Source organism: Zosterops lateralis (genome assembly GCF_965231275.1).
Source record: "Zosterops lateralis genome assembly, chromosome: 18".
Classification (NCBI taxonomy): Eukaryota; Metazoa; Chordata; class Aves; order Passeriformes; family Zosteropidae; genus Zosterops; species Zosterops lateralis.
Window position 1 is genome coordinate 1,964,385 of NC_139778.1, and position 14,170 is coordinate 1,978,554.

Genomic DNA, 14,170 nt, shown 5'->3' on the forward strand with positions numbered 1-14,170 from the left:
CAGAAAGGGAAACCACTTCACCTCCTGGTACGGCCAGTCAGAAATCACTTCCCTGCAGAGATGTGAAAAACAAACTGGTGACCACCAAAGGCTGTGGGAAATGTTTTAATTCTTCCTCTCTGTATTGCCCATGTGTATGGGCCCTCTCAACCCTTCCCTGTGCCAGCCCCTGCCTTCCTCTCCAGGGAAGCATCACTGCAGCCTCCTCTTCCCCAGGAGGAAGAGCTGTGCGTGTGGTCCTGGACTAGCTCTGATATGGGATTGTTCTAGCACTCTTTTTTTTCTCAGATTTCCTGAATCAGGGCTCAAGAATCATAAAGATGATGTGGGCAATACAGTCTGGGGGATAATAAAGAGATCTTTCTTTTTTCTTTTTTCTGTTTTTAAATACATAATGATTTTTTTAAAAATATATGAACATTTTTGTACGCAAAGTTATTTATTGATTTTTACTGTAACTGAACTCCTGAAGGGACCCTATGACACAGAAATCAATGCAATGCTGTGGCCAGTTTGATCTCCAGTGCCCTGAAGGGATGCTGGTGCTGCACCCTCAAGCCTGTGCATGCTTTGAGGCTCAGAATACCCAGATCCTAGGGCCCTGACTCAGGTTTCTGGGTGCTTGCAGCTTTCCATGAACCACTAAATGATTGAGGGGGCTTTCAGAGCAGGAGTCCTGGGCTGCAGGAGGTAGGAATGGGCCCCTCTGCTGCACTCTGCATCCAAGCAGAGCCTCAGACAGCACTCCCTGCCAGAACAGGAGGGTGCATGTCAAACTGGCACAGCTGAGCTCTGTTTGCATCCTGAGAAATCAGGATTTAACTGTTCTAATAAAGGCTTTATTGTTCCATCAGGGTTTATCGTTCCAATAAAAAACACTGCAGAGGTGGCAGAAATCATCAAGCCTTTCCCCACGGACGTGTGCGCATCCACCAAAGAAAAAATAATAAATGGAAATCATGGTACTTGAAATGGAGTGATGCAATTTTCCACCCCACAGCCCAGGCTGACGTGTTTCCAACCACCTTCCCTTCCAAGCCCAGATCACCAAACCAGCAGGGACCAGTATCTCCATCTGGTCTGATACCAGTGTTCCTGTCTGCCAGCAGCCTTTCTCTGAACTGGGTAGAACATGGGGAACCCCCAATTTCCCCTGCCCTCAGAGGGCTGCACTGATCCAGCATCTCCACTTGGGTAAAGCCTTTCCCTCACCAGCCTGGGAGTCTTTTTTTTCCAAGCCCAACTGACCCTGCAAAGGCCTGGTTCTGTTTTTTACCATTGATCTGGTAAAGATAAAATCTTTCTCTAGAAACCTTTCCTAAAACAAAAGCCTCATTATTCTGTGGCTCCTGCAGTTGAAATTAAGTCAGAAAAGAGACGCAAACAGTGCAGACGTCAGTCCTGCTTACGGCTCCACACATTGTTTGAGCTGAAGCTGCTGAGCACACACAGGCAGAAAACACTTTTAATCACCCAATCTGTTCCCAGGGGGAACACTAGGATTTTTTCTACGTGTTCTTGCTGGCTCCTGCTCCCAGGTTCCCAGGAATGGGTGCACTGGGTCAAGCAGGCCACACTTTGGACTGCTCTTCTCTTCTCTTCTATTGTAGGGGCACTTCTGGGGCCAAATAGATTCAGGATGGGTGTCAGGAGAGCCCCCCAACAACTCCAACAGCTCTGATACAGACAACAATCCCAAATCAACCACTCCAGGGTGGTGGGTCACCTTGAGCCACAACCTTTATCCAACAGGACAACAGTTCTGTTGGATAAAACAAAATGCTCTGGGGATGGCAGAGGCTCCAGAAGGATCCCTGGCCAGCCTGAGGTGTCTCCAGGTTGCAGACACAGGGATGACAGGGGCTTCCAGCCAAGGACTGAATTCTGCTCTCCAGCCATAAATACGTATCTTGGGAGAAGAAGTAGATTGGGAAAGAGCTAGTGAACCCCAGCTATATACCAAAAAAAAGGGGGTATATAAATATAGGGAGGTATATATATAGCTAGAGGGAAGGCGAGCACAAATGCAAAAAAAAAAAACCAAAAAAACCTAAAAATCCAAACCCTAAGAAAACTTCATGTAAACCCTCTTGTGTGCTCAGGGATACTAAAAGGTATCAGCTCATGGTCAGTTACTGTGCAAAGGGCCACACTCCAAGGCTGATAGAGAATCATCCAGACATTCCTGAGCAACTCCTTGGCACATCAGTCTCCCAGGCGTGTCACCCAAAGCCAGGCACACCCCTGCAGCAGGCCACATCCTAAGTGCACAAATCCATGCCTTTCCCTGGGATTCCCCTCTGGGAGGTGACACAGCTGACTGCTGCTGGCTGCTGCATCCCTGCTCCTTTCCCCTCAGACCTGGGAGGCAGCTCCTCACAACACGGTTAAGGAGCAGGATACACCTTCTTGATGGAGGGTTTGGTGGGGAGGGGAGGACAGGGTGCCCAGGTTACACAAAGGGATCACACTTGGCCCTGTGTACACACATCCTCTCGTCACATCCCTGCAGAAAAGCACTGCTGCCACCTCTGTCTTCTGTGCCTGGAGGGAGGGAAACTGAGGCAAGGGAGCTGGGTGAGCAGAGAACAAGGCTGGGCCTCAAGGCCACCAGCAGCATCTTGCTGGCTGCTCCTGCCAGAGCATCCCTATGGAGCAGAGATTCATCAAGGGATGGGGAACCAGGACAGAGATGTGCCTCAGGGTGACTCTTTAAATGGCTGTTGCTGCAAATGAAGATCTACAGGAAAGCAAAGGGCTGCCCTGGGGCACGCCAGGTCCTGCCAGGGGCTTCCAGATTCACCCACTTTGGCATAAAATCCACCTTGGCCTCCCAGGGATTTGAGCACCTGCTGTGCTGCAGGTTTGGTGAAACTCTGAGTCCCACAAATAAAAATCACTGCCCGGGGGTTGGCAGGAGCTCAGCACTGGTTGAGCTTGGAAGCTCCATCCCAGGACTTGAGACACTTTGTGAGTGTCCAAAAGGTCTCAGTTCAGACCCCGGCCTGAGGGACACAGGGCCAGAGCCAGCAAGGGAGAGCAGGAAGAGAAGGAAGAGATGAAGAGCAGGAGATGAGAAATCATTGCTCAGAAAAAGAGCCTGGAAGGCCATAGCCAGGGTCAGGCCTGAAGTATCATCCCACCCCTTACCTGGGTTTTGCATCCCCTCCTCTGCTTCTTAATCATCTGTTATTTGAGGGCGAGATTTGTTTTATTAGGGAAAAAAAAAAAACCAAAACAAAACCACTTATCTGGGTGATTTGCTCTGAGGTGTGTCCGAGACGGGAGGAATCCAAGTTAATTATTATCTGTCAGTGTAGTAGATGGAAAGTGGATGGATTGAGAAGGTCACAAGGCTGGCCATGAGGGATGAGATTGCAGCACAGGGTGCCTGGGAGAGGTATTGACTCCAGCAGTGTGCTGAGACCCAGGCCAGGAGGTGGTGGCAGAGGAGGCATTTCCCAGTGGTCCTTGGCAGTGAGAAGGAGCTCAGTGCTGGCAGGAGGTCAACAGGACCTGTACCAAGAGTCAGCAGGGAAAATAGAGACACACTCACAAGTGGAGCCAGGCCATAGCCCAGAACCCATCAGAGGGATGGAGGGACAGAGCTGGGCAGGGCAGCACAGCTCACCCTCACCCACACTGGATGGAGCTGCTCCCTGCAGTCACCCCAGAGGTCTCTCACTGTCAGCCCCAAGGAGACGTCACTGGAGCAGTTATCAGTGGCAAAGGAAGGGCGTGGGCTGGCCGGGGAGATGTGAGGAGCCCGCGTTCCTCAGGTGGCCTTTGGGCAAACACACAGGCTGGGCTGGAGCTCCTTTCCCCGGGCTCTGTTTACAGATCAGCTGGGCCCGGCCGGGCTCTTATCACTGCTAAGTGCACAGATAGCACCATTAATAAGCACACTGCTGATAGCACAGGGGCAAACATCACTCCTAACGTTTACCAGCTTTCTGCTAACCCCTGAGTAAAGGCAGCTTCTCCAGGGCAGTGATTTCTGTGATCGATCCAGTGAGTTGGGACTCACCTTCTTCATTCCTGCCCTTCTTCTGCAGGCTTGCTTACTTAATGGCTTAGTTAAACTTGTGTCAATAAATTCCAGTAAAACATTGCTCTTCTTCAAATTAAGGACCAAGTAAGGAGGATTAACCCATCTCCCAAGGCTTTAAAACTCCTCTGGGTTCAATTTCAGCTCCAAAGACAAGACAGGGCAAGCCAGGCTAGGAAGGATGTCTTGTCTTTGCCACACAGATGCCCAGTTTCACTGACAAAATTACCAAAGCACAGCAGGCACCAGCATTTTATTTCAGACCCACCTTTGAAGGAAAAACCTCCAATTTCAGCCAAACTTTAGGATACATTCGGACTCATGGCTCCATTTCCCACTTCTGTATGGCCACCCCAATTTAGGATCATAGCACTGAAAAAGAGCAGGTTTGTTAATGCCTTGCAGAGAAATAGTTGGCTTTGGCCAACAAGGGGGCTACCAATGGCTCTTGGGGTATCCAGGTTCCCTAATGATTTCAGGACCAGAGGCCCCTGACAGAGCTCAATTGTACTCAGGGGATCTCAAAACATGAAAGCAAGGAGCAAGGACATCCAGACAGGCTGGAGATGCTGATGCTTTGGAGGAAGGTAGAACAAACCCAGCCATAGGTATTCACGAACCTGCCCAGACTAGAGCACCTGGGCTCCACCACAGCAGTGCAAGGGGTTGGTCAGCCTTTAAACATGACCCTTCTGCTGGCAGACATCAAACAATGGCTGCACCAGCACACACTGGGAATTCTCACCCAGGAGAAATGGGCCCCTTTCAGTCTTGTTTTCCATCCCTTTCGTCACATCCCCACACACGATAACCTGTGCTCCCCCACCCACTCCTGCTCCTAATCAGCTTCTTGGGAATTAGTTCATGGCTCTGAACTCCCAGTTCATGAGTTTGCCAGCTGTAAGGACCTCAGGGCTTGGGGGTTCATCCTGGGACACAGAAATAAGTCCTCTCCTTCCAAGGAGAGATCCATCCTCCCCGATGGACCCTCTAAACTCACCAACTCAGAAATGCAGAATCCCTTCCTGCCAGCCACGAAACTTGGGGCATGAGCTCACCACAGAGTCCCAAGCCAGAATCAGTTTGCCCTGCAAAAGGAGAAGGATCAAGAACAGCACAGCCTGGACCTAAAGCATCGCTGACTACACATGGCCAAGACTTTGGGGCTGGCAGATGTGGGTCTCACTCTGAAGTCAGCATTAGTAGGTTGTAGTTATCACCCTCAAAAGCATCTTTCTGCCAAAAAGGGCATCAAATTGGATCATTCCTGCACCAGTGCAGGGGTGGGCTGCAAGCTTTACCTTTTGGGTAAGATTTGTGCCCTGGATAAAAGCAAAAAGAAATGCCACATGTGAGAGAAAAAAAAATAAAACTTGGGATCGACCTAAAAACAAGGGAGTGGGAAATTCAAGCGGATTTTGGCCAAGGTGGGTAAGCACTCCCAGCACAAGCCTGTGCCAGGAGATTAGCTCTACACCTGCCTGAGCCATGGCACAAATTAGTCACCACCGTTTGTGGTTTTACCAGTTGGCACATCATGAGCTGAGCCTGTTGGTGTGAGGCAACCCAGCAGGTGCATAAAGGAGCTGTTCCCCATTGGCTGCCCATGGCAGCTCTGAGAGCTTCCCACTGAGTAATTAATGTAATGACAATAATAGACACAAAGTAAACAAGGTGGAAAGAAAATAAATCAATGGGCTGGGAGCAGAGGCTGCATTTAGTGAGGAGCAGCCCTGACGGCTCCTGTCTGCACCTTGGCCTGCCAGAGTCTCCTGTGCATCCTGTGACATTACAGCCTCTGCTTTGGGATCGGCTCCATCCGAGGCTCCTCGGGCAGCAGGAGCTGCAGGCAGGTAAGGGCTGTCTTTGGCTGCTCCCCACAGCACAGCTACAGGGTCAAGGGCTTGGGTCCCCCTGTGGGCAGCCCTTTCTGGGCACTTGGTGCAGCCTGAATGGGCTTCCTGCTGATTTTGTGGCCTCTAACTCCCTTTAGAGCAGAGCAGTTACAGCCCTAGAAGAGAGATGGGAGTTTGCCTCTTTGCTACCAAGTTAGAAGAATTTTGGAGAAAAAGGGGGTAGAGTTTAGGATCAGGCAAGAGAAGTGCCAAGGAATTCAGGGCTTGGGGGTTCATCCTGGGACACACAAATTAATCTTTTCCTTCCATGGAGAGGTCCATCCTCTCCTAATGGACCCTCTAAACTCACCAACTTAGAGAGAAATGCTGAATCCCTGCTGCCAGCCACAAACCCCAGGGGATCAGCTCACCTCAGAGTCCCAGGGGCAAGGGCAGATAGAGCACATCTGTGCACATGCAAAAGAAAAGGGAAACACTAAATTTCAATCCCTCCTCAAACAATCCCTCCCCAAGACTACCTGCCACAGAATGTTTCAGGTTCCCCTCACTCTCAGTCACATCTCAGGGTTTTTTTTCAGTCCAGCCACTCTTTGCTATAACCAGAGCCATGCCCTGGAATGAAAGCATCTTTCCATGTACCAAATCTATAGAGGCTGATCTTGCTTGATTATTTTATGTGAGCAAGATTTCCCTCTCAATAACAATAGAATCTTACCAAGATTTTACCAAAAAATGGATGGAAAAGCTCCCAGACTCTGAATGTCTACCTGGGCCAATCCCTCCAGCTCCTCTGTGTCAGTGTCCTCACAGCCTCCTCACAAGAGGAAAAAGAAAGTAAAAAAAAGGTACTAATTGTTTCCCAGTCTCAACCCACCTGGGTGGGAGTTTGGATCTTCTCCCAGCAGCTTATTCCAAATTTTACAGATCCATTGTTTATTCTCTCCAACTCTGCCACAATTTTTGTGACCATTCAAGGAGCCTGTAACTCTCAGAGACCAAAAGCAAAAGGAAGAGGTTGGACCCATTAACTGAAAATCAAACAGCTCTGAATTTCAGAGCAGGTCAGAGCTTGCTCTTTATTTCCACCTAATCCTTATGGCAACAACAGGAAATGAGAAAACCTGAACCCAGGGCTGGATAAGCTATGAAAGGTGAGGGTGGGAATGGTTTGAACACCTCTGGTCCCAGCAGTTCCTAGTGCTGGTGGGGCAGGGCAGAGACATCAAACACCCACTTTAATGCTGGTGTCTCTGGACAGGTTTCGGGAGAAGGGCCTCTCCCCAGTGCCCTGCAATGACTCTGTCCACTGGGAAATTTTTAATGCCTAACCTGGGCTAAAAACCAATCTCTTTTTCCCCTTCATCCAGCTTCTGGAGAAGGAAGGAGAAGCTGCAAAGCAAGGAAGGGAGGTCACCACAGAAGTCACCACACAACCTCCCATCTCAGCACATCCCCCCTTTAAACCTCCCTTCTTTTCAACACAGCAAGGGACTCCCAGGCAGATGAGCCATGTCTGACAAGAAAGTCTCCAGGCCCTGCCATCACTGCAGGAGCAGGTCAGCATCAGCCCCAGCAGACACCTCCAAGATCCACTATGAGAAGTTCTGGCTGTACCGTCACTGCTCGTCGCTGCAGCAGAGGGACCGCCAGGCTCAGAAGGCTGGGCAGCTCTTCTCAGGGCTGCTGGCTGTGAACGTGGTGTTTCTGGGCAGTGCCTTCATCAGCAGCATGATCTTCAACAAGGTGGCCATCACTCTGGCAGATGTCTGGATCCTGCTCTCCATCCTCAAGGTCTTGTGCCTTTTCTGGATTCTTTACTACCTGCTGGGCACCAGCCAGCAGCCACATGCAGTGCTCTACAGGGACTCCCATGCTGGAGCCATCTGGATTAGGGGTAAGTTCTGCTTTTATTTCTTCCCTCATGTCTTCTTCCAAAGACTTGGTAGGTAAAGAAATTCTTGTCCTGTTAATACAAGAGCTAAATGCCATAGGATGTGCAGTTGGGGCATTGGGAATCTCCCAGTTCCTGTCAGGGTGATGGGCACAGTGGGTGCCACAAAGTGGAACCAGAGCAGCCAGGAAAGCCTGAAACTCGGCTTCCCCTCAGCCTCCAGTCAAACTTCACTCTCTGGTCCCTTCACAAAGAGCAATCCAGGCATAACTCTTTTCCAGGACAGCAACTGAGCACTGTGGGAAAACCATAGGAAAGGTTTTAGGCAGGAGCACTTTGAAAATTGAGGGGAGAGCACCAGTGGCCCTATGTCACCATCATCCTCATTTAACATCCACGCAGCCTTACTGCCAGGGAGGGATTCTTACCCATTGAGTCACATCCCAGTGACACACAGGCTTTCCTGGGAGATTTTCCCTTCAGTATTTGCCCCACTTTGAGAAACTACCCCTCTCCCAGCAGCCCTTCCTCTGGTCTATCATGGAGTTTTTAGTTAGGCACTGTCTGGTTGACTAACCAAGGAGAATCAATTGAAGGAAGCTACAAGGTACTTGAGTACCTAAAGCTGCAGAGACATGTCCAAGGCAAAAAGGAGAAACAATCAAAGGGTCCCAAACTCCTGCTACAAGCCTTAGCAGACCTGTGGTCATCTCATGTTTCCTCCACAAGGCAGAAAGCATCACCATTAACTGACCCCTGTAATTCCAGATTGTACAGAAAAGCCCAAGAATCCCACCTTGTATCCAAGCACAAGAAAATATCTTGCATTTTCCTAACACCTTTAACCAGTCAAAGCACACATTCAGGTCCAGGAATAAGACTCTCTTTTGTCCTCTTCTCCTAAAATGATGAGAATTTCAGGAGAAAGATTGTCAGCTCCACACAAATCCAAGAAGGACAAGGCCTCCTGTTCCCAGCCAAGATCAGATGCTCCAAAGATATGTCTGTGTTTATTTATTGGTCCTTTGATGTTTGTCTAGGGTCAGTGCTGCTGTTTGGCAGTTGCAGCATCCTCCTGAATGTGTTTCAGATTGGCTACAGCACAATCCTCATCCACTGCAAATCCAGGGTGGAAATTGTGTTCCCCACCATTGGAATCCTTTTTATTTGCACCCAGGTACTGCACATCACCCTTCTGGAAGCTTGTTTATTCTCTCTGTTCCATTTCTGGGAGCCCCAGGGTTGGGGGAAAGCTGGGAGACATGGGAAAATGAATAAACATGGGGAATTCTCCTGAGCATTGAAAGCATTAAGGTGTGGAGGAAATTTCAGGGTTTGCCAGAACTGTCTTTGCACCAGTCTGAGCCTCAGCCTCTCTTTGTATTTGCCAATCCACCCACCCAACAAAATCCTTTGCACACAAAGATATCTCCCACCATTTTCACCTTATTATTCAACACCAGCCCTCTTCTTTACAGACCCAAAGCCACATTTGAAAAGCAAACTAATTCTCACCTCAGCAGCAAATACCTACGTGGACAGGACAGAGGAAAACAGAGCTCCAGGATGTGCATTCAGTGCAGTCACACCTAAATGCTGCCCTTACCCAAGGACGCCAGCACCTGCCTCAGCACTGGGGTGCAGGTGCACACATGTCCTTGCTCCCTTGCACAGAGGCAGGTTTGCTCCTGCTTGGACCTGTACCTTGTCTACCTGTCCCTTTCCACCATGTGTGCAGCCAGCTGCCAACTTCACTCTGCTCACACTGTTATTGTTCTCCACTTGCAGGCTTACTTTCTGTGGCATCACTCTAAGGACTGCATTCAAGTCCAGCACAACTTCACCAGGTAAAAAATGAGGATAAAAAATGCCTTCTACTGCTCTAAAGAAACTTTTCCTCTCTGCCTGTGATGTCCATTATGATTCCTGGTAGAATTGTGTTTATCTGATCCTGCACAGGCTCTATATTCTGGGTTACATAAGAACCAAACTATGCCTTGTTCAGACCCATCCTCCCTCCACTGACCTGGGCTCACCAGCTGCCTTCAGTTTTTTGTTTTGCCTTGGAGTGCTGCAAAGCTTGTTCCTTCCTCCCAAACATCTCCCTGCTGTCTGTCTCAGGGACCAGCTCACAGACTGAAGGGTGGGGGAGGGTGGTCTCCCCATTCCTATCACTGGGAGATGTCTCAGCTTAAGGCAGTTTCCCCAGGCACTTCCTGCCCTGCTCCTTTGGCAGAGTGGGAATGTGCTCAGCTGTGTTTGTGCAAAGCCACACCCCACGGGCTCAGGCAGAGCAGGCACGAACACCCCGTGTGTGCTCAAACCTGTGCATGGGCCAGCCAGAGGGGAAGCGCACACTGGCCATGAACCATCTCCAGATATTATACGAGTCCAGTGTCTCCTCCCAGGTGTGGACTGATGCTGACCATAGCCACCAACCTTCTTCTCTGGCTGCTGGCCGTGACCAACGACACCCTGCACATGGAGATCGAGTCCCAGCTGCGCGAGGTGGAGGAGCGGTTTGCAGGCAAGGCTCCTTCCTCACATCCCCATTGCTGTTGGGCTGACACAGGTCACTTCTAGGGAAACAACTCACAGAATACACTGAGTTGGAAGGGACCCACAAGGATCATCAAGTCCAATTCTTGGCCCTGTACAAAACCATCTCCGAGTGTTCCACCACATGCTCCAGAGTATTGTCCAAACATTTCCTGAATTCTGTCAGGTTTGGTCCTGGTGCACTTCTCTGGGGAGTGTCAGGGTCTCAGTAATTCAGATATCTCCAGTTCCCCCAAATACTGCAACTTCCCTATTTTTGGAATTTGAATTATTGGAGGTCTCAAGGAAATGGGCTGCAAGGGGAGAAGATTTTCGCCTGAAGGGAGGGGATCTGCTATGAAACTCTGAAACTGAGGGCTAGGAAAGGAAAAGCCCACCATAAATTAATTAGCATTTTTGCTCATTTTTTCCTATTAACTGCAAGCATAAGATTGCCAGATTACAAGAGGTTAATGTAATTGCTGTGGTCTTCTTTCTGAAGATATAGAGGAGCAAAGGGGAATCTAATAGTCCAGGGGTAGAAATAGAGAAGGCTTTGTTGTGAAGGAAGAGGAGTCTCTCATCCAGCACCTATGGTGTTGACGATGAGTAGGAAAAGACATTAGCTAAACTGTGTTATTCTGAATCCTCACATCCTTTAGGACTGAGCAGCAGCCATTTAACTTCCTGCTGATCCCTGTTTCTGAGGCACAGACACACATGTTGTGCCTGCACACAAAGAAACTCCCAAAGACAGCTGTGACATCCAGGCCATCTCCCTCTTAATTGTCACCTTCCTCTTCTCACGCTCCAGGCAATGATACTACCTTGTGCACATGTCCAAACACAACCATCTGCAAAGTCTTCCAGAAGGGCTACATCCTGCTCTACCCCTTCAACACCGAGTACTGCCTGGTCTGCTGCTCCGTGCTCTACGTCATGTGGAAGAACGTGGGGAGACGCATCAGCCACCACCACACCCCACACATCAAGCCCAAATTCAAGCTCCAGGGGGTGGTCTTTGGGCCCCTGCTGGGCACCAGTGCTGTAATCATCGGGGCCTGTGTCTTCATGATGTACCAGATCCAGGCCACCAGCTTGGTCCCCAGCCCCCAGGTCTTTGTGATCTATTATTCCTACTACATTGTGCTCCTGCCCCTGATGAGTGTGGGCGCCATGATCGGGACAATCATCCATGCCTTGGAAAAGAAGGAGCTGGACACGCTGAAGAACCCAACCCGCAGCCTGGACGTGGTCCTGCTGATGGGGGCAGCCCTTGGCCAAATCGGCATGTCCTATTTCTCCATCGTGGCCCTGGTGGCCACTGACCCCAGGGACCTGTTGAACAGCCTCTCCCTGTCCTATTCTGTCCTCCTTATCTTTCAGAGCATCACCCAAAATGTTTTTGTCATTGATGGGCTCCACCGGCAGCGCGTTGTAGCAGCAACTGAGCCCAAACACGCCGGCCAAGCCGGGCAGCTCACGGTGGCTGCAGACCTGCCTGGGGAAGAAGTGACCACGGTGAGCAGCAAACAGGAGCACAGCCAGACACCTCCTGCCAAGGAGGAAGACACTAAAGAAGAGCAGAATCATGAGGCTTACAGCCAGAGACGAATGAGCGTGCTGGAGCTGGGACAAGAGATCCGGAAAGCTTCCCTGTCCTACATCCAAACCTACTCTGACCTGAGCTGGAAGAGAAGAGCATTGAGGGAGATCTCATTCTTCTTGGTTTTGTGCAACATCATAGTAAGTATTGTGCTCCCTGCTCTGTCACAGCTCCGGCTGAGCCACGGTGACCTGTGACACAGATGTGATCTCTTGTCTTTCTCTTGTATTCCAGACAAAAAACCTTTGCCCACCAAGTTTCAGCCTACTGGTGAGGCAAGTCAAGACTGGTTTTGCTGTTAATACACCACCCTCATAATTAGAAAGTCTCTCTTTTACCCCTTAGAGTCAAGTATTACTGGATTTCATGGATGCAGGGAGGAGACAGCTAATAAATCAATCCTTACTTGCCAAGATTTTAGCCTCTCAAAAAAAGCCCATTACACTCATTAAGGGTGTTTAATGAAAGAAAATGTGGGGTACCAGCATTAAATATCTGTAAACATGAGTCTCCAAGCTTGAAACTCAGCCAGTAAAGTACACTGTGGTCTGGGATCTTGAATCAATGCTGCAGCCTTAATCCAGTGAAAACACATTGCCCAGGGAAAGAGTGAAACCTTGTAGAAAGATGAAGCAGGCTGGGGCAGAATGCGGTTTTCATTAGATTTCCAGGGATGCAACAGGATTTTAATTACAGCAAGGAGTCAACAGCATAACTGTGGGATTTGCCTTCTCCTCCCTGGGTGAGAGACTACTGTGATACTCCTGAAATATTCCTATAACCACCCAACTTGAGCCAGTGCTGAGATTAGGGTGCAAGTAGAGGACAGTTTGTCATCCTCTGACTTTTGTTTCTTTCCCTCTCATCTCTCCAGCTGTGGATCATGCCCACATTTGGGGCTCACCCCCTCTTCGAGAATGGAATGGAAAGGTCATTTTATGGCTACTCCACCTGGTTTGTGATCGTGAACTTCGGACTCCCCTTGGGCGTGTTTTACCGCATGCACTCGGTCGGGGGGCTCCTGGAGGTCTATGTGACAGCCTGAGCCAAGCTGGGCCCCCACCCAGGGGCTGGGGAGAATCAGTGATGCTGAACAAAGATGCAGTAAGCAGATACCAGATTATGCTCCCTCCAAGCATAATGAGATGCAAGATATGCACATGGAACCTTCTAAGATTTTTGTGCTCCAGCTTCTGCTTGGGCTTCTCCTTATACAACATCGCCTTGAGTTTCAGAAGAGGTTCTTTCATATTATCCATTTCCACCACAGAGAATAGACTCAAAGCCCATAAACAAACTCTCACTGCTCTCAGGAATCATGCATGCAGTCTGCCAGTGGATGCTGTTTGGCAGCAAGTGGGATCTTACCAACTCCTATTGAGATCTTCCAGATAAAAGAATGCAAGGGCAGCCTTCAGCAAAAGCAACAAAGACTGGCCTGCACCAATTCAGAAAATCAAAAGCAATCAAAAAATAAAAGTTATAAAATGACCTTGCCTTACTGAGAATAAACACTACTTCTTCCTACAGGCACTCCCAGAGCCTCAAGGGGCAATCACTAGGGAAGCACTGTGGGTGATCTTTACTCACCAGGGATGATGTTACCACCAGTGTGGATGAGCCAAGGTCCCATTACACATGGGGCTAGTTCAAGAGCAGGCCACTGCCACATCCACTTTGAATTTCTCCCCACCCCAACACTTTAGCCCTTGCTGCTGCCTTGCACATCCATGAACCTTTCTGGAGGTCACCATGCACAAAGGAAGGTAGCTGCAGTGAGGTTTATGTCTGACCAAAGACCCATTAGGATGTGTTCTATAGGGATGCTTGCTCTCTTTATGTGGGAGAGCAAGGGGCTTGTGACTATGGGTCCCAAATCCAGAGCCTGATGAATGGAAATAAAGAGACTGAATTTTTGTGCATGTCTTGTGAAACCTCTGGGTGTGCTCTGCACTCAATGGGCTCAAAGTCAACTCATTTAAATAGCTCTTGCCTTCAGAGGTTGTACAGGGCTCTGAGCAACCTGGCCTAGAGGAAGGAATTCCTGCCCATGATAGATGAGCTTCATGGTCCCTTCCAACTCAAACCATTCTGAGATTCTATGACATTTAAGAGCAGGTCTGCTCTATAATCAATCAAAATCTGTCATGACCCTTACCCAAGCATGGTACAAAAGGCATTCTCATTATTGCTTCTGTTCCTCGGTAAATCAATCCCAGAGTCAGTGTGGG

General features: G+C 49.4%; 1 protein-coding gene across 1 annotated transcript; it reads left to right on the forward strand.

Moving 5' to 3' along the window:
- Positions 1-7,413: 7,413 nt before the first annotated feature.
- Positions 7,414-12,984, forward strand: OTOP3 (otopetrin 3; the record flags this gene model as incomplete). The annotated part of the gene is made up of 6 exons (XM_083874352.1): positions 7,414-7,798; positions 8,836-8,972; positions 9,584-9,642; positions 10,204-10,352; positions 11,148-12,079; positions 12,814-12,984. 6 exons carry the CDS (start codon positions 7,414-7,416, stop codon positions 12,982-12,984), a joined length of 1,833 nt encoding a protein of 610 aa, XP_083730478.1.
- Positions 12,985-14,170: the final 1,186 nt, after the last annotated feature.